The 23436-nt window shown below is 31.7% G+C and overlaps 1 protein-coding gene across 1 annotated transcript; it reads right to left on the bottom strand.

Moving 5' to 3' along the window:
• Window positions 1–2608: 2608 nt before the first annotated feature.
• LOC145240358 (L-xylulose reductase-like) lies at window positions 2609–14458 on the bottom strand. Its single transcript, XM_080103938.1, has 6 exons — window positions 14384–14458; window positions 11073–11227; window positions 10200–10242; window positions 7425–7589; window positions 5763–5880; window positions 2609–2712 (listed from the first exon to the last, which is right to left on the bottom strand). Exons 1-6 carry the CDS (start codon window positions 14456–14458, stop codon window positions 2609–2611), a joined length of 660 nt encoding a protein of 219 aa, XP_079960064.1.
• Window positions 14459–23436: the final 8978 nt, after the last annotated feature.

Genomic DNA, 23436 nt, shown 5'->3' with positions numbered 1-23436 from the left:
TTTGTTTGTGGCGTCAGAGTTTGTCGGATTGGGCAAATTTTTTTCCACAGATTTCACATTGGAACGGCTTTTCCCTGATGTGAATCCTCCGATGATTCTGGAGCGTGTTGTTCCATGCAAATTTCTGGATGCAGAAGTCACATTGAATGGGTTTTTCTCCGGTTTTATCTTTGTTACTGAGCTGAAAGAACACCTGCTACATCAGTATAAAGGAAGAAAGAAAAGTTTATTACAATGGAGAGTACAGTAATGAATATACATACACAGACATTAGTAAGATGTTACTAATGTCAGAAGCTAGATTCTTTTCAATCCTATGCTCACTTTACGTCAGGGAAAAAGGATCCTAGGATAATCTCTTATAGTAAAATCATAAAATGCCAAATTTGCTTGTCGAAAATTTGATGCAACGATTATTTCGAGTTCTTAAGGGTAAAGAGAAATTGGATTTCTGTTCATCTTTATTCTCTATCATAATATAAGAATAGAGAATCTGAGATGCATTTATTCAAGGTTTAGAAACGAAAATGCTATTTCAAACTGGAGAAAATGCTGTTTCAAACACGCATAACAGAACAAAAAAAGCATTATTTCAAACTGACGATAATGCTATGTGAAACTGAAGCATCACAGATCAATGAAAATACTATTTTAAATTGAAGCTGATAAAATGACAAAATGCTATTTAAGCTGAAGCTTTACAGACTGAAGAAAATGTTATTTCAAACTAAAGTTTGACAGACCAATGAAAATGTTATTTCAAACTAACACATAATCAATCGACAGTCTCTTATAGAGTTGTATTGCTGCACCTTAAAGTCATCTTTTTGTGGTTCAATAAAACTCAACAATCAATTCTTTTGGATTAATATTGTCAATTTAGTTCATGGCCATAAAGCGAAGGATCATTTCTTTTGTTATTTTTTACTTGAATATCGAAACTGGTGCTTTATTTTAAAATTTTCAAAATAATAAACTGACTGTGGCTTTTATATGTTGGCCTTTGTTTTAATTTGTATAATCTTAATAAAACTAAACATCTTTGATGGATTTTTATACTCTTTTCATCTTGAATATTCTTCCCACAACGTTTCGGCTGATGCCACCTTTGGCCTTCTTCAGATGTGTCTTGTCGGACTGTTTATGTGTAACTTTGAAATCTGTACAGAATTTCAAACTGCAATCTATATTTATTCTACAAGACATTGTTTTCAGTTCGTCAGCCATGACCAGGTAGAAATCTTAAGTAATCCTTAATTATATTCTTAGTATCGCCTGTGTGCAACCATGTGTTCCCCCGCCCACAACAATCGCCAATCTCAACACCGTTTCCATGTCATCGTCTCTCACTGCAGTAGGAGCAACCGCAATGGCTCACAAACATAAAAAAAATCACAACACAAATTCTGCAAATATCAGTTGTACTTTGCATGTGTGTGACATGATTAACCGTCTTACCGCTAACGTTCACACCTTGGTTGATGTCAGGTCATCTCTGCCTCCTAAACTTTTCTCATCTGATCCAAGCAGCAACCTGCAATCGACTATCTCTAACTGAAAAATTGTTGTAAAACTGTCACAAAACTAATTGCCACCACTAAAACTCTCTGTGAACTACCTCTGAATATTTCGACCTTTATGTCCGTTTTTTTGGCCACCATAACTTGATTAACAATCCTAGTTCAGATGATCTTTGTGTGCTTTAGTGAACCACTTACTCCCAATTGTCTTTCTACTAACCTTGCTTCTTATACTTATTTCCTCTTTTTATTTTAGTTTTTCCACTCTTTTTGTGTGTCTTAACACTTTAGGGAATGTGAATAGTATCACTCTTGCTATTCTTCTAATCAGAGGACGGTAAGCAATTAGCAAATTATGATTGCAGCAAAGCTAGAAATTTGCTAGTTGATACATTAGATAAAAAAACAATTTATGATATTCAATCATAAATTGTAAGAAAAACAGTTAAAAAATATATATACATTAAACAATTGGGGGGGGGAACAAAAAACAATGGAAGCGTATGTTTGTTGGTTATGTATCCATTTGCACTTTTCCTTGACTGAATTTTAGCTTTCTGCAAATGCAGTACAACCGAAAAGACCAATTTCTTTTATGAACGTTTAACTGGATGTTTTCGCATTATTAAATTTAAGCCATTGGACCTAAAATTCTGAATATTTTACTTCTTAAAAGGAGTTTTTCTTTCACCTTTCGGATTTAGAATGAGGGGGTCATTAGCCATGCAAAAATGTTATTCCGAGTTTTTTTGTTTTAAATTGTTTGGAATAATATATATTTATTCATGCATATATATATATATATATATATATATATATATATATATATATATATATATATATATATATATATATATATATGTATAGTTCACAATGAGAATAGAATAATGCATAACATATTGGGAATAGTTCCCACTTTCAAAAAATGACAAAACACGCAGAGGAGAAAATTTTTACTTATATTGTTTCAAAGTTTTGCATAAACACAATTTTTTATTTTTAGCACCATAATTTTTGAACATTTTCTGGAAAGAAGACTTAGTAGAATCGTTCAGAGAAAAAAAAATGGAATCCAAGTCAAAGATTTATTAGCAACAAAGGGTGCCTCCATCAACAGGATGAACAGAACCGGTGGTTGACATGGATTTATTGCTCAGCAGAAACAAAATGGTGTAGACAACATCTTCAACCTCTGGAAAAAAAGGCACAATTAATAACTCTCCATAATAAAGACCAATGTGTGTGTATGTATATATATTACATATATAATAATACATATATAATAATAATGATGATGTATGTATGTATGTGCAAAAGATTTAGCATTTTTGTAATGAGAATAACAAATTTTAATTTCCTTAATATTATTTTTTATAGTTGTTTTCAAGTGTCAATAATACCAATAATAAAAACCATTATTACCTTATAAATTTATTAATCTATCAGCGATGACCAAGTAGAAGTCTTGCGTAATTTTCAATTGTATTCATTGTACTTCCCACACCGCACTAAAGATTGAACCTTGGACCTCCAGAAAAGCTTCACTTAGAAGTGAATTGTACTTAGATACTTTATTCATTATGTCACTACTAAAAACAAAGAAAGATTCGAGTTTGGTAAAAAGATTCCCGAGTTTGACAAGATACACAGGAAGACAGTTTAAAGTTACAGCAACCGAAACGTTTACAAGTTTTGACATAAATTTTCTTGAATTAAATATTCATATAAATATTGTTGGCGCAGCTGAGATAAGTAGGTTCAGCAGACGAGCCTCGTTCTGAAAAATCTTGACAGTTAGGTTGTATGAAATGTGACACCGGTGCTTCGTTATATTTATAGCAATAAACGTTCAACATTTCTTTGAATTTTTTTCTTTCTTTAATTCTTGGAATTAAAAAAATAAAACATGTTTTTTTTTTAACTTTTAGCTTAACTTGCTTTTATATTTCACCATTTCGTTTTTTTAGTAATAAATGCTTCTCTACATTAAAAACCGACCTTGTGTCTAACTCTGCCCACGTGGGGAGGCAAGTAAATGGGAAGTAATATGGCAGCTGAAAAACTTTTTTTGACCACCATAAAAGCATTATAATACATTTAAACCCTGAAGAATTTCCGCCATGCGCACTTGTTGTTCTAAGTTAACTAGCCACTACTTGTGTTTCAAACTTAAAAAAAAAAAGCTTTAAAATAGTAAAAACACTCAAGCTTTTTTCGTTTTGGAAAAGAGGTTTCAGGCGCCCCTATTATCCCAAAGAACCAGCTATGTAAACACTTTGCAATATTTTTCAATAATTATTTAAAACAAAAAAAAGATTTCTTTACAATCAATTTTTATTTAAAATTAAGAAATTATTTTCTAAAATATTTTCTTTATATGTGTTGACATTTTGTTTTTAAGCAAAATTAAGAAATTAATTTTAAAAATATTGTTTATATCCTTCTTTATTCAAAAGGGTGACTTTTCGGTAGCTTCACCAGTTGTTAACCTAAATTTTCTGAATATCAGAACGAGGCTCGTCTGCGGGACCTACTTATCTCAGCTTGACCATATTGTTAAACTATTTTCATGTCAAATAACAGGGGATGGAGGAGGATATTATGAAAACATAATTTTTAATCAACATTTCTCATTCTTTTTACATCAGAATTGGAAATTTTGAGAAAATTCAATGTTTTTTTTACATGGTAGTCACCACTTATCAAGGCCCGGAAGCCACTCGGGGGATAAGGGTTATTGCATGTATCAATGGGACAATATCGCGGTAATCATTAGTAATGGAGATCTGATAAAATGTCTTACTTAAGGGGGCGGTTTATCAGGAATTTATTGATGTTGGACTTGAAAACATCCAAGTTGTAGTTAGGTGGGAAACAGGCAAACGGAAAAGAGTTTCACAGGCGTGCACTTCTAAGAAAGAAGCTTTGCTCATGGAATCTACGTTTTGATTTAGGCATAGATAAAGAGTGGGGAAAATTATTGACAGTAGTTTCAGCTAGACGGGTGTTTTTTGTGAAAGATTGGCGAGGGGGGACCAGAGATTGGAGCTCAGACGAGCACTTTCCATGGAAATAATGATAAAACAATGACAGGCTCACAACGTCTCTTCTGTGAGAGAGAGGTTGCAGAGAAGAGAAAAAGGCATCCCCCCACTAAGACACAAAGACTATTTTGTACTCTGTCAAGGCAGGATAGGCTGTTTTTAGCAGCTACTGCCCGGATATGGCAGCAGTACTCCATCCTTGGATGTACTTGGCTTTTATATAGATAGAGAATTGCACCAGCAGTGAGATATCTTCTGGAATGGTAGAAGGATCCTACCATTTTTCCAGCGACCTTGGCAACAGACTTGATGCACGTGTTCCATTTCAGAGTAAAGGTCAATCCCAGATGCTTGTCAAAACATGGAGCCTCCCCAAGACGAGAGCCATCCATTTCAATTGATGCCAGATGGGGTTCAGAGCGTTGATGATGTAAAGATAGAAGCTTGGTTTTGGATGCTTTAAAAGTAACCAGCCACCTCTTCCCCCACTGTACCATGCGCTCAAGATCAGAGGAGAGAGAATCAGAGAGAACTTTGTCATTTACGGCCTTTGATGTGTTGCCATAGATGGTCGTGTCATCAGCATAAATGTCACAAATGATTTAAGTATGTGTTTTGGGAGATCATTGATGTAGATCAGGAAAAGAGTTCGGCCCAGGTGGACCCCTGAGGGACTCCAGCATTAATACTGTGGACCTCTGATTTCTGCCCATCAACCACTACTCTTATGAGCCTATCAGAGAGAAATGATTTAATAATTGAGAAAACGTTTCCAGTTATACCGTAGCTGGAAATCTCATGAAGTAGACCTTGTGCCATACCTTATCGAAGACCTTTGATATGTCAAGAGCAATTGCCCTAGAAAGGAAGCCTTTGTCGAGAGATTCACTAATCTTATGAGATATAACCGTTAGCACATCTGCTGTAGATCTAGCAGAACGGAAACCATATTGCATGTCACTAAGAAGGTTATTTCTGCTGAGGTGCTTGACTATTATGCACTGTTAGCTAGTTAAGCATAACAGATCAACAAAAATATTTTAAGTGTGACAGCCGATAATCAAAGTTCTGTTGGAGGTGCCTGGATGCATATAAAAGTATCTGCCCATTCAGCAATGAAAATGCAATTTCAAACAAAAATATAGAAAAATCCTTGGGGGTGGGGGACAATGAAAAAAGCTAAAATCTTTTAACTTACCAGCGAATTTTTTCAATGGAATTCGATTGAGCATGGCTTCAGATTTGGCTGGATCACTCCAGCAGGTCAAGCCCATCTCTGTCAATACCACAGTTGGGTTGACACAATTCACACGAATCTAAACCAAAAAATTCAAAATATAAGTGAAGTCTTATTGGGGCATAAAAAAAAAAAAGATCATGATTGACGACTGTTACTTTGAAACATTTTGTAAATAAAGTTATAACGTTGAAATATAAATTAAATAATTCAAAACATGAAGAACTTTCTGCTGCTTTATTCTTTTCATATTGCACTAATTGGGTTTACTTTACATTAGCATTATAAGCACACATCTATTATAAACACATACACATTATATATATATACAGGGTGACCCCCCCCACCAAAAAAAACGGGCCTCAACTCTAATTAGGTTGAGACATTTTCTAGAATCAAAATCATCTAATGGATCTTGATCAAAATTACAACAAGGATTCCAAACATAAAGTTTAGTATATTCTGTTATTTTAAATTTCGTAATGGAACTTAAAAGTGATGCAAAACTGTTCTGTTCGGAAATTAATTTGACTTGTGCTGAAACGAGTATTCTTCTTCGATAGTTGTAGCTAACAAGATAGTTACCATAGTAGTGGTCACCGTTTGAATACTTGACCCCTGTTCATCTCGAAGGACCAAATGAATGCGAGGACATGTGTTCTGTTTCTTTGGCTGCATTATGCACGGATGTTGACTAATACCGCCTTGCTCGTTTATTTATTGCCGTCAAGTTGCATTGTGATATTTAGATTCAAATGATCTCTTATTCAGCAACAAGAACCTGCATCTAGGAATCACTTGAATGCTAGATACCACGTTGTTCAGTGACCATTATCTGAAGAGCCTCGGATGCTGCCAGTTTAGATCTCCATCTATTTCAATATAAGTGACGCAAAAAAGACGGAATTCTGGTTTGGTTGTTTTATGTCATACCAACCCTTTTCCAGTTCTTTAATGCTGAATTCAGTCATTTTTGTAAAACGTTTTTATACTTCAAGTTCTTTATATCTTTAAATATTTATTCATGGTGTTTGGTTTGCTTGTTTTATACAGAAACAAAAATTTTGTTTAGCTTTGCAGAACATGATTGAGTTTTTCCATTATAAAATATTTATCAACATGATGTATCGCACCAGGACGGTAATGTGGTGTTAAGTTCTTCAATCTTTGAGGTATAACTCATCTCCAGGAGAAGAAAAAAATTTGCACACACAGGGTGACCCCCCCCCCCAAAAAAAACAGTGGACATTCAATTGTTTTTCTGAGCATTTTACAGTCAATGGAGAAAACAAAGGCCAAAGACCCTAGTGTTTTGATGTGATGTTTTGAATATAATAAACTAGTTATGACCAAAGTTTCATTTCATTCGGACAAAACACTAAGAAACGAGGCCTAATTAGAGTTGGGGCCCGTTTTTTTTGGTCACCCTGTATTCTTTTTTTTTTTTTTTCCTACAAGACTTGATTGTCATAATCTTCAAATAATTCCAAGCAAACTACAACATCCCCCTTAAAATTTTACACGCTTTAAAGTTCAAAGTTGACAACTGAAATGCTTTCCTTTGAAAAGAGATTATTTCAAAATTTGAAAAGTTTTAATGAAATATATGCTGGTCACACGCACCCCAAAAGGTCCTAGTTCCAAGGCCATAACTCTGGTGAGTGCATCAAGGGCGCCTTTGCTGCTACAATAAGCAGCATGATTTTTCAGTCCAATAATAGACGCTTGGCTGGAGACATTCACGATAGACCCTCTGCGTGAATCTGCAATCATTCTTTTCACAACCACCTGAAGTGCACAAATTTTGAAACAATTTTCAGTGAATAGAATTATTTCATCAAGAAAAAATATCCAAAATGAAAAAAAAATGTGTGATGAATTTTTAAAAACTAAGAGAAACTGCTAAAGAGAACATTTTCTTTTTAAATTGGTCATGTTTATTGATGCCAATCAGCTAAGTATATATTATGCACATGAAAATTATTTAGGTTGACAAGAAAGTTCTTGCGGTTTAGATGAACATATCTTGGCTTAAACAAAAGATTTATTGATCGCAATAAGCACCATAAAAATGAACACACTTTTGCCAACACAAACAGGTGTATTTATGTCAATAACATAAAATCTTGTGTTCTGGTGGTGATGAAGTCACAAAATATTTTAGGTTTACATTTATTTTCTAGTAGTATATAAGTGGCAATTATCTAAGTATGTATTATAATACATATAAGATTAGATGAAATATTCATAATAAGAATTAATATATATATATATATATATATATATATATATATATATATATATATATATGGCTGAAGTTTCTTTAGGCATGGAGTCAAAAAAAAAAAAGTAAATGGCCGCCAACAGCAGGGAGACCCAGCAGAATTTCGACTATGATATTTGCAAGTTATTACAACTAGCCGAGCAAGGAAGCGTTTAAAATCAGTTGAAATATATGACCACAATTATAACCAGCATGGCATCTGAAAGTTTTGGTTATGTATTTTAACTTCAGTAATTTAAAACTCCATCTGTTATTTATGATTGCGTTGTTATAGTTTTACTTTAAGTTTAAATCTATGAGTCCCATATGATTTAAAAAAAAATAATTTGATTAGATTAAATGATCCAATAAATGAATCGACCTGATAAGAACATAGCAATTTTATTATTAATTTTTGAATACACGCTTCCTTTTCATTGGCTGACTTGCAAATGGAAAAAGGGGAATGATTAATTTTGCAAAAAAAAAATAGGGGTCTGATCTGATGAGCAAGAACCCCAAAATCGACAATGAAGACAGCAATGATCATTGAGGATCACCTAAATGCATTTGAATATATTTTTCAATGGCTTATGCCACTTAACACAGGAAAATCCACCTGACTACAACTGGGATGTCTTTAAGTCTAATATAAACAAATTCCTGATGAACCGCCCCCCCCTTAAGTAAGACACTTTATCAAATCTCCATTACTAACGATTACTATCCCATTGATTACTATACACGCATTAACCCTTATCCCAGAGTGGCTTCTGGGCCTTGATAAGTGGTGACCTCCATGTAAAAAAAAAAGTCTCCCTGACCAAAACAGAGTCCATACAAACTACTTACTTAAAGATGCAACAATTGGAATATTTTGTTTTTTTTAGTCATATAAATTACATAATCATTATATATATATATATATATATATATATATAATTATTATTATAATAATATATATATATATAATTATTATTATAATAATATATATAATTATTATTATAATATATATATATATATATATATAATTATTATTATAATAATATATATATATAATTATTATTATAATAATATATATATATATAATTATTATTATAATAATATATATATATATAATTATTATTATAATAATATATATATATAATTATTATTATAATAATATATATATATATAATTATTATTATAAAAATATATATATATACATATTATTATAATATATATATATATACATATTATTATTATAATATATATATATATTATTATTATAATATATATATATTATTAATATTATAATAATATATATATTATTATTATAATATATATATTATTAATATTATAATATATATATATTATTATTATAATATATATATTATTAATATTATAATATATATATATACATATTATTATTATAATATATATATATTATTAATATTATAATAATATATATATATATTATTATTATAATATATATTATTAATATTGTAATAATATATATATATTATTATAATATATATATATTATATATTATAATAATATATATATATATATTATTATAATAATAATATATATATATTATTATAATAATAATATATATATATATTATTATAATAATAATAATAATATATATATATATATATATATATATATTATAATAATAATAATAATATGTATATTATAATAATAATAGTATATATATATATTACAATAATAATAATATATATTATAATAATAATAATAATAATAATAATAATAATAATAATAATAATAATAATATACATACATACATACATAGCAATTAAACATATTAACTTGCTTTCTCAGAGTTTTACTAACAGGCTTTTATTTATGAAATGCAGACATTTTTTTTTTGTTTCAGAAAGCTTTATAATTTCAGACATTTCTCCAACTCTCCTGAACAATAGCCCACTCTAATAATACAAAACTAGTGACAATGGTGAATAAATGTGTTTATTTTTCATTTTTTTCTAAAAAGAAATTGATGCAATGTGTTGTTAACCAAAAAGAAAATAAATGACTTTTTTAGTTTGCTTATAAACAAAAAGAGTTAAAATAACCTTGAGAAAATTAAGTTTTTTTCTTGAAGATTCACAGAAATATCAAAGTTGACTTGCCTGTGATACATTCACTACTGCATTCAAATTGACACTGAATGTCCTGAAAGGTTGAAAGTCAAAATTATTCAAATACACATTATGTATTAAGACGTCTTTAGTTATGAGGCAAATACAATATAATAGCAAACACACAAACTATAGTTTTAAAAGATTTTAAAAGGTGTTTTCAATAATTATTCTTTAAAAAATATAGCACAAAAACTGTTTTCAATAATTTTTATTAAAAAAAGCCCTACTAATTTCAATAATTTTTAATTAAAACAAGACTGAAAAAACTTTGCAATGATTATCTATATATCTATAAAAGTGAAAGTGTGTATGTACATTTCCCTACACAATAACTGTCAATTTTCAGTTTACAGACTCAATATTTAATATACAGGGTATGGAGATTTGGGAAAATCTTTGTAATCCATTTTCGGCCAGAAATTTGGCTGTTAAGGGGGTCAAAGTTTAACGATTTGACCTTTGAGAACTCTACCAAACTCCTCCACCAATTTTGGGTATAAACAATTGAAATTTTAGATATAGGTTCCTTGGACATAAATCTAACTTAATAACTTGATTTGAGCCCAAACAATAAATGTGTATGCTAACTAATAATGTGGAAATCAAAAAAATTTAAAAAAAAGGAAGGCCAGAAATTATGTATATGTGGACCAGTTATGATGATGTCATCAGAAGAACTAATGAACATGATGGAAGACTGTTAAATATGGACACCTCTAACCAATGAATGAGCTTGAAAATAAGCAATTTAAGGAAAATGGGCTGTAATAATTCTCCTGTCTAAAAATAGAAGTTCTTAAAAAAAAGAAAGAAAAATAACTGTGGAAACCAAATAATTGAAAAACTAATAACTAAACTTACTGCTCAAAGTCTTCTTTCTTAGCTTCTAAAAACGAATTCAGGATACCAATGCCAGCGTTATTGACTAGAAGATCAATGGGTCCAAGGGAGGTAACTGTGGAACAAGTTTTGTCCCAATCACTCAAATCACACACAACGGCATGAATTTCAGGGCACTGTAATAAAAGAACATGTTTCAGGACAAAAAAAAAAAAAAAAAAAAAAAATACACACACAAAAGAAAGTAAATTTATTCAATGGAACAAAAATAGACTACAAGATTTTCTATGTTCTTTTCTGTGACCATGTTGGTTATTGAAGTGATACCATATTGAATACTGAAGTTGAGGCCCAGCAGAGCAGATTCTGTAGAACTTCTAAAATAATACATTTAAGTGAAAATAAAAAAAAAACAAAGAAAAAACGGTTCAGCTGTTTCAGAGTCTATAGGGAACAAGTTTACACATACAAGTTGGATGTTTTTGTTTTACGGCATATCAACCCTTTTCAGGTTATTTAATGCCGAATCCATTGATTTTGAAAAAATTTTTTAATAGAATATATTTGTTTTTTTTCAAGTCAGTTTCTATTTAACCTATAGTTGGAACCCTAACAGGTACTACAACTCCGGGTCAGAGTGGACCTGGGAGCAATGGCAATTAAAGGGTGGCTCCATACTCCCCAAAGCCTGCAAGCTGGGACCTCACCATCGGATATAATTTAAGGTCATATCCAGGACCCATATATACAAAGTGCCTTTTATATATAGAGAGATATGACATTAGCAAGTATGATAAGTTTTCTCGTTGAGATTATTTAACTTTTTTTTAAGCACATTTTTAACATATTATATAAATAAATAAAAATAAATAAAAGAAAAACATGCTATCAGGTCCAGAAGCCACTCGATATTAAAAGTTAATGAGATGGATGAATTGTTGGTTGAATGATGAATAATATTTTTTATTTTTTTATAACATTTTCACCCCAAACAAAGCACAGTGCCACTTTGATGGAGGGGGCTACTATCAGGGAAATAAGTTGCAGGGATACTATGTAGGGAGTTGAGCAGCAAGATGTCTGTTTACATTACACTTGAACTTCTGCATGTCAGTACAGTTGGGGAAGCAGGAACCCGGAAGGGAATTCCAAAGTCTAGCAGTTCCGGGGAAGAAACTATTAAAGTAGAAGGCTTTCTTACATCTAGGGATCTCTACTGTGTAGGGGTGGGACTTTGTTGTTTGTCAGGGGTATTTACCTCAAGGGGGTACAAGGGCTTGTAGTTCGTCAGAGCATTCACCATTAAAATACTTGTAAAACAGGCAGAGGGATGTAACATTTCATCGATGAGACAGAGGTTTAAGATTAGATAACAGTTCAGGACATGCCAGGTTGGCGACTTTCTTTTGAACTTTGTCCAGAAGTGAGAGACTAGTAGCAGATGCAACAGCTCAAATGCGACAACAATACTCCATACATGGGCGAATGGTCGCCTTGTAGAGGTATAGGATACTTTCTGGCGTAAGTAACTTTCTAGCATGGTAGAGAGAGCCCACCTTCTTCACAGCGGCCTTGGCAATGCTCTCAATGTATCTGTTTCAACTTATGTTCCTCGTGAACATTAAGCTGAGGAGTTTGAATGAAATACTTTCAGTTAATTTATCTTTAGCCATAGCTATTGGTGGTTGGTAAGGTTTCATGTAATTATTAAAGGAAACGATCTTAGTCTTGGCAGCGTTGAATGTTACCATCCATTTCTGACCCCATTCCATTACAGACTAGGGTTGCCACCATTGCCTTAGATATGTCTTCATTTGTTTTCTCCTCGTGCTGTTATACAGTGTGGTGTCGTCAGTAAATACACCTATCTCAGAGACTATTTTATCAGGGAGATCATTTATGAATATCAGGAATAATAAAGGTTCATGACCGACCCCTGAATTACACCTGCATTTATATCGAGCGCACCTTTTGTATATATTAAACAGATAGGAATACGACTTCACTTTATAATAGATAACTGGGTTTGTTGGCTGACTCTCATTTTGAACTACTTTTGCTGGCAAGAAGTTTTGATTCAATATTGGAACCCTAAACCTAGGTAAATAATATCAATTTCCAATAAACTATTAATGTCCCTTTTTAGTGTATTATAATCTGTGAGATTTTAAGATAAATACTTCATAATATTAGTTGAATATCTGAACAAAAAAATGTCTTTGAATTCATATGGCACCACTAATAAAGATTGAAAATTAGAAGTTTGTCAAATTAAATGGTCTAATGCTTTTAAGTGTTTACGACCATAAAATCATTTATGTAAAAAAAAGGCATAATTTAATTTAAAGTTAATTATTTTTTAATGTTACTGATAATTTAATATATTTTAATTTAAAAAAAAATCATAAGTAAAAACAAACCATAAAAAATTAAACAAGAGAAAGAAAAATGTAAATTAAGACATAATTTAAGGTAAAACTATTTTTAAAATAGAATTTTGCATTAAAATTTTAAGAGATTTAAAAGATGTCAATGCATATATCTGATAATAAGATAAAAATAATTCCAATTATGATAGGAATGTTCATAAAGATAAAAATGTGAAGCGAAATAATAAAAAACAGTTAAAAATTAGTAATATTAACATAAAAACAGTTGAAAATTAGTAATATTAACATAAAAACAGTTGAAAATTAGTAATATTAACATAAAAACAGTTGAAAATTAGTAATATTAACATAAAAACAGTTGAAAATTAGTAATATTAACATAAAAACAGTTGAAAATTAGTAATATTAACATAAAAACAGTTGAAAATTAGTAATATTAACATAAAAACAGTTGAAAATTAGTAATATTAACATAAAAACAGTTGAAAATTAGTAATATTAACATAAAAAAAGTATTACATTCATAAAGTTTAAATATTTAATTCTAAAAATTGACGTTGCAAGTTAGAATTTAATTACATACTTAAAATTTATTTAATTCATATGAGAGAGAAAAAGGAAATGGAATTAGAAATATTTATTGAATAAAATCCATGCAACATCTACAACTTTAATAATGAACTGACATCTTGCTGCCCAACTCCCTACATAGTATCCCAGTAGCTGTTGCCCCTCATAGTAGCCCCCTACACCAAAGTGGCAATGCGCCTTGTTTGGGATGAAAATGTAATAAAAAAAATAAAAAATATTATTCATCATTCAACTAACAATTCATCCATCTCATTAACTTTTAACGTCGAGTGGCTTCTGGACCTGATAAGCATGTTTTTTAATTTATTTTCATTTATTTATATAATATGTAAAAAAAAAAAATTATCTGACCTCTGCTACTAATGTTTTCAGGTGTTCTTCAGTCCTGCTGAGGGCATAGGTTTTGGCACCACATTTCGACAGCATCTTTGCCACATCTCGTCCAATTCCAGCATTTTTTAAATAAGAAAACAGAAAAACAAACAAAAAAAATTAAATTAAAATATACAACAATTATCTTTTCCTGAATTATAAACATACCATAATGTTATGTAATTCATGCACCAAGGAGAGTCTCCAGAGCCAACAGCCTTGTGTCAGCCTGATATACGTGAAAACAAAAAATAAAACAATGAGATCACTTAACTAGTAATATCAAAGCAGAGAATAAAAATTGAATCAGCCTATAAATAGTATGACAATTTTATGACAAACCTTATTTGTACATATGAGGAAAGTTCTGTTTGTTCTATTTGCCCATAATGACTACAGACAGAACAGCTACTACACTTTGAAATATTTGCACAAGACATAAAAATTATATTTTAACAAAGTACGAGACATTTTCTAGTCATGCTGATAAAGGATGACCAACAACACCCATTTTCTCACACTTTAGAAAATGTCTATCGTACTCTTAATTAGAATCATCTATGACCATAATACCACATTTACTCCAAGTGCCGTCCTACTAAGAAATTTCTCAAATCATCCAAAAATTTTATTGAAGATAAACATAACGTTTTCATATCAGTATATACGAGCAATGCATGAACCTTGCGTCAATATCAAGGTCAAATTAAATTATTATCTAACTTTACTTTAAATGTAAGAAGAAATTCAACTTTCTTTACTTATTTTTTTTTTTTTTAGGAGTGCAACATATCGCCAAACGAAACTCATTACTGTCTGATAGGTTTTGAGACATAAGTTACTTTAACGAAACAATTACATTTCAGATTCAACGAAACAGAAAAAATATTTATCATTAATCTGTTCAAATTAAAAAAAAAGTTCCGCTCGTCTTAAATCAAGAATTTACAAATATATTTATATCTTAATACCGTTTGCATTAAATAATCATTTTAGATGTTTTGCATTAAATAATGATTCTAGATGTTTTGCATTAAATAATGATTCTAGATGTTTTGCATTAAATAATGATTCTAGATATTTTGCATTAAATAATGATCCTAGATGTTTGCATTAAATAATGATTCTAGATGTTTTGCATTAAATAATGATTCTAGATATTTTGCATTAAATAATGATTCTAGATGTTTTACATTAAATAATGATTCTAGATGTTTTGCATTAAATAATGATTCTAGATGTTTTGCATTAAATAATGATTCTAGATGTTTTGCATTAAATAATGATTCTAGATGTTTGCATTAAATAATGATTCTAGATGTTTTGCATTAAATAATGATTCTAGATGTTTTGCATTAAATAATGATTCTAGATGTTTTGCATTAAATAATGATTCTAGATATTTTGCATTCAATAATGATTCTAGATGTTTTGCATTAAATCATGATTCAAGATGTTTTGCATTAAATAATGATTCTAGATGTTTTGCATTAAATAATGATTCTAGATGTTTTGCATTAAATAATGATTCTAGATGTTTTGCATTAAATAATGATTCTAGATGTTTTGCATTAAATAATGATTCTAGATGTTTTGCATTAAATAATGATTCTAGATGTTTTGCATTAAATAATGATTCTAGATGTTTTGCATTAAATAATGATTCTAGATATTTTGCATTAAATAATGATTCTAGATGTTTGCATTAAATAATGATTCTAGATGTTTTGCATTAAATAATGATTCTAGATGTTTTGCATTAAATAATGATTCTAGATGTTTTGCATTAAATAATGATTCTAGATATTTTGCATTCAATAATGATTCTAGATGTTTTGCATTAAATCATGATTCAAGATGTTTTGCATTAAATAATGATTCTAGATGTTTTGCATTAAATAATGATTCTAGATATTTTGCATTCAATAATGATTCTAGATGTTTTGCATTAAATAATGATTCTAGATGTTTTGCATTAAGAGGGGATGTAGGTATAGATAGGTGAGAATCCTATAGACCAAGCCTTCTCAGATTGTATTCAATTGAAAATTTCTAAGTCCAAACAAGAGGGGATGTAGGTATAGATAGGTGAGAATCCTATAGACCAAGCCTTCTCAACGTGTATTCAATTGAAAAAATTCTAAGTCCAAACAAGAGGGGATGTAGGTATAGATAGGTGAGAATCCTATAGACCAAGCCTTCTCAGATTGTATTCAATTGAAAATTTCTAAGTCGAAACAAGAGGGGATGTAGGTATAGATAGGTGAGAATCCTATAGACCAAGCCTTCTCAACGTGTATTCAATTGAAAAAATTCTAAGTCGAAACAAGAGGGGATGTAGGTATAGATAGGTGAGAATCCTATAGACCAAGACAAGTCAACGTGTATTCAATTGAAAAAATTCTAAGTCCAAACAAGAGGGGATGTAGGTATAGATAGGTGAGAATCCTATAGACCAAGCCTTCTCAGATTGTATTCAATTGAAAATTTCTAAGTCCAAACAAGAGGGGATGTGGGTATAGATAGGTGAGAATCCTATAGACCATACCTTCTCAACGTGTATTCAATTGAAAAAATTCTAAGTCCAAACAAGAGGGGATGTAGGTATAGATAGGTGAGAATCCTATAGACCAAGCCTTCTCAGATTGTATTCAATTGAAAATTTCTAAGTCCAAACAAGAGGGGATGTAGATATAGGTTGATGAGAATCCTATAGACCAAGACAAGTCAACGTGTATTCAATTGAAAATTTCTAAGTTCAAACAAGAGGGGATGTAGATATAAGTTGATGAGAATCCTATTGACCAAGACAAGTCAACGTGTATTCAATTGAAAATTTCTAAGTCCAAACAAGAGGGGATGTATGTATTGGTAGATTACAATACTATAGACCAAGTCAAGTCAACGTGTATTCAATTGAAAATTTCTAAATCCAAAGAAGAGGGGATGTAGATATAGGTTGATGAGAATCCTATTGACCAAGACAAGTCAACGTGTATTCAATTGAAAATTTCTAAGTCCAAACAAGAGGGGATGTAGATATAGGTTGATGAGAATCCTATTGACCAAGACAAGTCAACGTGTATTCAATTGAAAATTTCTAAGTCTAAACAAGAGGGGATGTAGGTATAGGTTGATTAGAATCCTATTGACCAAGACAAGTCAACGTGTATTCAATTGAAAATTTCTAAGTCCAAACAAGAGGGGATGTATGTATTGGTAGATTACAATACTATAGACCAAGTCAAGTCAACGTGTATTCAATTGAAAATTTCTAAGTCTAAACAAGAGGGGATGTAGGTATAGGTTGATGAGAATCCTATTGACCAAGTCAAGTCAACGTGTATTCAATTGAAAATTTCTAAGTCTAAACAAGAGGGGATGTAGGTATAGGTTGATTAGAATCCTATTGACCAAGACAAGTTAACGTGTATTCAATTGAAAATTTCTAAGTCCAAACAAGAGGGGATGTAGATATAGGTTGATGAGAATCCTATTGACAAAGACAAGTCAACGTGTATTCAATTGAAAATTTCTAAGTCCAAACACGAGGGGATGTATGTATTGGTAGATTACAATACTATAGACCAAGTCAAGTCAACGTTTATTCAATTGAAAATTTCTAAGTCTAAACAAGAGGGGATGTAGATATAGGTTGATGAGAATCCTATTGACTAAGACAAGTCAACGTGTATTCAATTGAAAATTTCTAAGTCTAAACAAGAGGGGATGTAGGTATAGGTTGATTAGAATCCTATTGACCAAGACAAGTTAACGTGTATTCAATTGAAAATTTCTAAGTCCAAACACGAGGGGATGCATGTATTGGTAGATTACAATACTATAGACCAAGTCAAGTCAACGTTTATTCAATTGAAAATTTCTAAGTCCAAACAAGAGGGGATGTAGATATAGGTTGATGAGAATCCTATAGACCAAGAAAAGTCAACGTGTATTCAATTGAAAATTTCTAAGTCTAAACAAGAGGGGATGTAGGTATAGGTTGATTAGAATCCTATTGACCAAGACAAGTTAACGTGTATTCAATTGAAAATTTCTAAGTCCAAACAAGAGGGGATGTAGATATAGGTTGATGAGAATCCTATTGACTAAGACAAGTCAACGTGTATTCAATTGAAAATTTCTAAGTCCAAACACGAGGGGATGTATGTATTGGTAGATTACAATACTATAGACCAAGTCAAGTCAACGTTTATTCAATTGAAAATTTCTAAGTCTAAACAAGAGGGGATGTAGGTATAGGTTGATGAGAATCCTATTGACCAAGTCAAGTCAACGTGTATTCAATTGAAAATTTCTAAGTCCAAACAAGAGGGGATGTAGATATAGGTTGATGAGAATCCTATTGACCAAGACAAGTCAACGTGTATTCAATTGAAAATTTCTAAGTCCAAACAAGAGGGGATGTAGATATAGGTTGATGAGAATCCTATTGACCAAGTCAAGTCAACGTGTATTCAATTGAAAATTTCTAAGTCCAAAAAAGAGGGGATGTAGATATAGGTTGATGACAATCCTATATACCAAGACAAGTCAACGTGTATTCAATTGAAAATTTCTATGTCAAAACAAGAGGGGATGTAGATATAGGTTGATGAGAATCCTATTGACCAAGACAAGTCAACGTGTATTCAATTGAAAATTTCTAAGTCCAAACAAGAGGGGATGTAGATATAGGTTGATTAGAATCCTATTGACCAAGACAAGTCAACGTGTATTCAATTGAAAATTTCTAAGTCCAAACAAGAGGGGATGTAGATATAGGTTGATGAGAATCCTATTGACCAAGACAAGTCAACGTGTATTCCATTGAAAATTTCTAAGTCTAAACAAGAGGGGATGTAGGTATAGGTTGATTAGAATCATATTGACCAAGACAGGTTAACGTGTATTCAATTGAAAATTTCTAAATCCAAACAAGAGGGGATGTAGATATAGGTTGATGAGAATCCTATTGACCAAGACAAGTCAACGTGTATTCAATTGAAAATTTCTAAGTCTAAACAAGAGGGGATGTAGGTATAGGTTGATGAGAATCCTATTGACCAAGTCAAGTCAACGTGTATTCAATTGAAAATTTCTAAGTCCAAACAAGAGGGGATGTAGATATAGGTTGATGAGAATCCTATTGACCAAGACAAGTCAACGTGTATTCAATTGAAAATTTCTAAGTCCAAACAAGAGGGGATGTAGATATAGGTTGATGAGAATCCTATTGACCAAGTCAAGTCAACGTGTATTCAATTGAAAATTTCTAAGTCCAAAAAAGAGGGGATGTAGATATATGTTGATGACAATCCTATAGACCAAGACAAGTCAACGTGTATTCAATTGAAAATTTCTAAGTCTAAACAAGAGGGGATGTAGGTATAGGTTGATGAGAATCCTATTGACCAAGTCAAGTCAACGTGTATTCCATTGAAAATTTCTAAATCCAAACAAGAGGGGATGTAGATATAGGTTGATGAGAATCCTATTGACCAAGACAAGTCAACGTGTATTCAATTGAAAATTTCTAAGTCTAAACAAGAGGGGATGTAGGTATAGGTTGATGAGAATCCTATTGACCAAGTCAAGTCAACGTGTATTCAATTGAAAATTTCTAAATCCAAACAAGAGGGGATGTAGATATAGGTTGATGAGAATCCTATTGACCAAGACAAGTCAACGTGTATTCAATTGAAAATTTCTAAGTCCAAACAAGAGGGGATGTAGATATAGGTTGATGAGAATCCTATAGACCAAGACAAGTCAACGTGTATTCAATTGAAAATTTCTATGTCAAAACAAGAGGGGATGTAGATATAGGTTGATGAGAATCCTATTGACCAAGACAAGTCAACGTGTATTCAATTGAAAATTTCTAAGTCCAAACAAGAGGGGATGTAGATATAGGTTGATGAGAATCCTATTGACCAAGACAAGTCAACGTGTATTCCATTGAAAATTTCTAAGTCTAAACAAGAGGGGATGTAGGTATAGGTTGATTAGAATCATATTGACCAAGACAAGTTAACGTGTATTCAATTGAAAATTTCTAAATCCAAACAAGAGGGGATGTAGATATAGGTTGATGAGAATCCTATTGACCAAGACAAGTCAACGTGTATTCAATTGAAAATTTCTAAGTCCAAACAAGAGGGGATGTAGATATAGGTTGATGAGAATCCTATAGACCAAGACAAGTCAACGTGTATTCAATTGAAAATTTCTATGTCAAAACAAGAGGGGATGTAGATATAGGTTGATGAGAATCCTATTGACCAAGACAAGTCAACGTGTATTCAATTGAAAATTTCTAAGTCCAAACAAGAGGGGATGTAGATATAGGTTGATGAGAATCCTATAGACCAAGACAAGTCAACGTGTATTCAATTGAAAATTTCTATGTCAAAACAAGAGGGGATGTAGATATAGGTTGATGAGAATCCTATTGACCAAGACAAGTCTACGTGTATTCAATTGAAAATTTCTAAGTCAAAACAAGAGGGGATGTAGATATAGGTTGATGAGAATCTTATTGACCAAGACAAGTCAACGCGTATTCAAATGAAAATTTCTAAGTCCAAACAAGAGGGGATGTAGATATAGGTTGATGAGAATCCTATTGACCAAGACAAGTCAACGTGTATTCAATTGAAAATTTCTAAGTCCAAACAAGAGGGGATGTAGATATAGGTTGATGACAATCCTTTAGACCACGACAAGTCAACGTGTATTCAATTGAAAATTTCTAAGTCCAAACAAGAGGGGATGTAGATATAGGTTGATGAGAATCTTATTGACCAAGACAAGTCAACGTGTATTCAATTGAAAATTTCTAAGTCCAAACAAGAGGGGATGTATGTATTGGTAGATTACAATACTATAGACCAAGTCAAGTCAACGTGTATTCAATTGAAAATTTCTAAGTCTAAACAAGAGGGGATTTAGATATAGGTTGATGAGAATCCTATAGACTAAGACAAGTCAACGTGTATTCAATTGAAAATTTCTAAGTCCAAACAAGAGGGGATGTAGATATAGGTTGATGACAATCCTTTAGACCACGACAAGTCAACGTGTATTCAATTGAAAATTTCTAAGTCCAAACAAGAGGGGATGTAGATATAGGTTGATGAGAATCCTATTGACCAAGACAAGTAAAAGTGTATTCAATTGAAAATTTCTAAGTCCAAACAAGAGGGGATGTATGTATTGGTAGATTACAATACTATAGACCAAGTCAAGTCAACGTCTATTCAATTGAAAATTTCTAAGTCTAAACAAGAGGGGATTTAGATATAGGTTGATGAGAATCCTATAGACTAAGACAAGTCTACGTGTATACAATTAAAAATTTCTAAGTCCAAACAAGAGGGGACGTAGTTGTATTTAGATGACAATCCTACAGACCAAGTCAAGTCAACGTGTATTCAATTGAAAATTTCATAGTATAAACAACAGGGGATGTAGATATAGGTTGATGAGAATCCTATTGACCAAGACAAGTCAACGTGTATTTAATTGAAAATTTTTAAGTCCAAACAAGAGGGGATGTAGATATAGGTTGATGAGAATCCTATTGACCAAGACAAGTCAACGTGTATTCAATTGAAAATTTCTAAGTCCAAACAAGAGGGGACGTAGGTATAGGTAGATGAGAATCCTATAGACCAAGGCCTCTCAACGTGTATTCAATTGAAAATTTCTAAGTCCAAACAAGAGGGGATGTAGATATAGGTTGATGAGAATCCTATTGACCAAGACAAGTCAACGTGTATTCAATTGAAAATTTTTAAGTCCAAACAAGAGGGGATGTAGATATAGGTTGATGAGAATCCTATTGACCAAGACAAGTCAACGTGTATTCAATTGAAAATTTCTAAGTCCAAACAAGAGGGGATGTATGTATTGTATTGGTAGATGACAATACTATAGACCAAGTCAAGTCAACGTGTATTCAATTGAAAATTTCTAAGTCCAAACAAGAGGGGATGTAGATATAGGTTGATGAGAATCCTATAGACCAAGACAAGTCAACGTGTATTCAATTGAAAATTTCTAAGTCCAAACAAGAGGGGATGTAGGTATAGGTAAATGAGAATCCTATAGACCAAGGCAAGTCAACGTGTATTCAATTGAAAATTTCTAAGTCTAAACAAGAGGGGATGTAGGTATAGGTAAATGAGAATCCTATAGACCAAGGCAAGTCAACGTGTATTCAATTGAAAATTTCTAAGTCCAAACAAGAGGGGACGTAGATATAGGTAGATGAGAATCCTATAGACCAAGGCCTCTCAACGTGTATTCAATTGAAAATTTCATAGTCCAAACAAGAGGGGATGTAGATATAGGTTGATGAGAATCCTATTGACCAAGACAAGTCAACGTGTATTCAATTGAAAATTTCTAAGTCCAAACAAGAGGGGACGTAGGTATAGGTAAATGAGAATCCTATAGACCAAGGCAAGTCAACGTGTATTCAATTGAAAATTTCTAAGTCCAAACAAGAGGGGACGTAGATATAGGTAGATGAGAATCCTATAGACCAAGGCCTCTCAACGTGTATTCAATTGAAAATTTCTAAGTCCAAACAAGAGGGGATGTAGGTATAGGTAGGTGACAATCCTATAGACCAAATCATCTCAGATTGTATTCAATTGAATATTTCTAAGTCCAAACGAGAGGGGACGTAGGTATAGGTAGATTTGAAGCCTGTAGACCAAATCATCTCAGTTCTAAGTTCAAAACAGTGTAAGTGTCTGGAAGTGCCTGATCGACGCCTACTGCCATGTTGGGTCCATGTAGGCGTTGCAAAATGCCTTCTAATCTTCTAGGCACTTAGTTTTTTTTCTCTTCTTTCTCTTCCCCGTGTAGGTTTGTGTCTTTAAGTGCCCGATCGATGCCTACTGTTACCATGACATTTCAACGTGTATTCAAGTTAAAACGTCTAAGTTGAAAACGGGAGTTTGGTACCCGTAAATGAGAAGCTTATCAATCTAAACATGTTGAAATTTATAAGTTCGCAC

This window comes from Euprymna scolopes, chromosome 19 (genome assembly GCF_053919585.1).
Source record: "Euprymna scolopes isolate OS-2025 chromosome 19, ASM5391958v1, whole genome shotgun sequence".
In the NCBI taxonomy this organism is placed as follows: Eukaryota; Metazoa; Mollusca; class Cephalopoda; order Sepiida; family Sepiolidae; genus Euprymna; species Euprymna scolopes.
The sequence above is the reverse complement of the archived record's forward strand: the minus strand, read 5'-3'. Positions and strand labels throughout refer to the sequence as shown.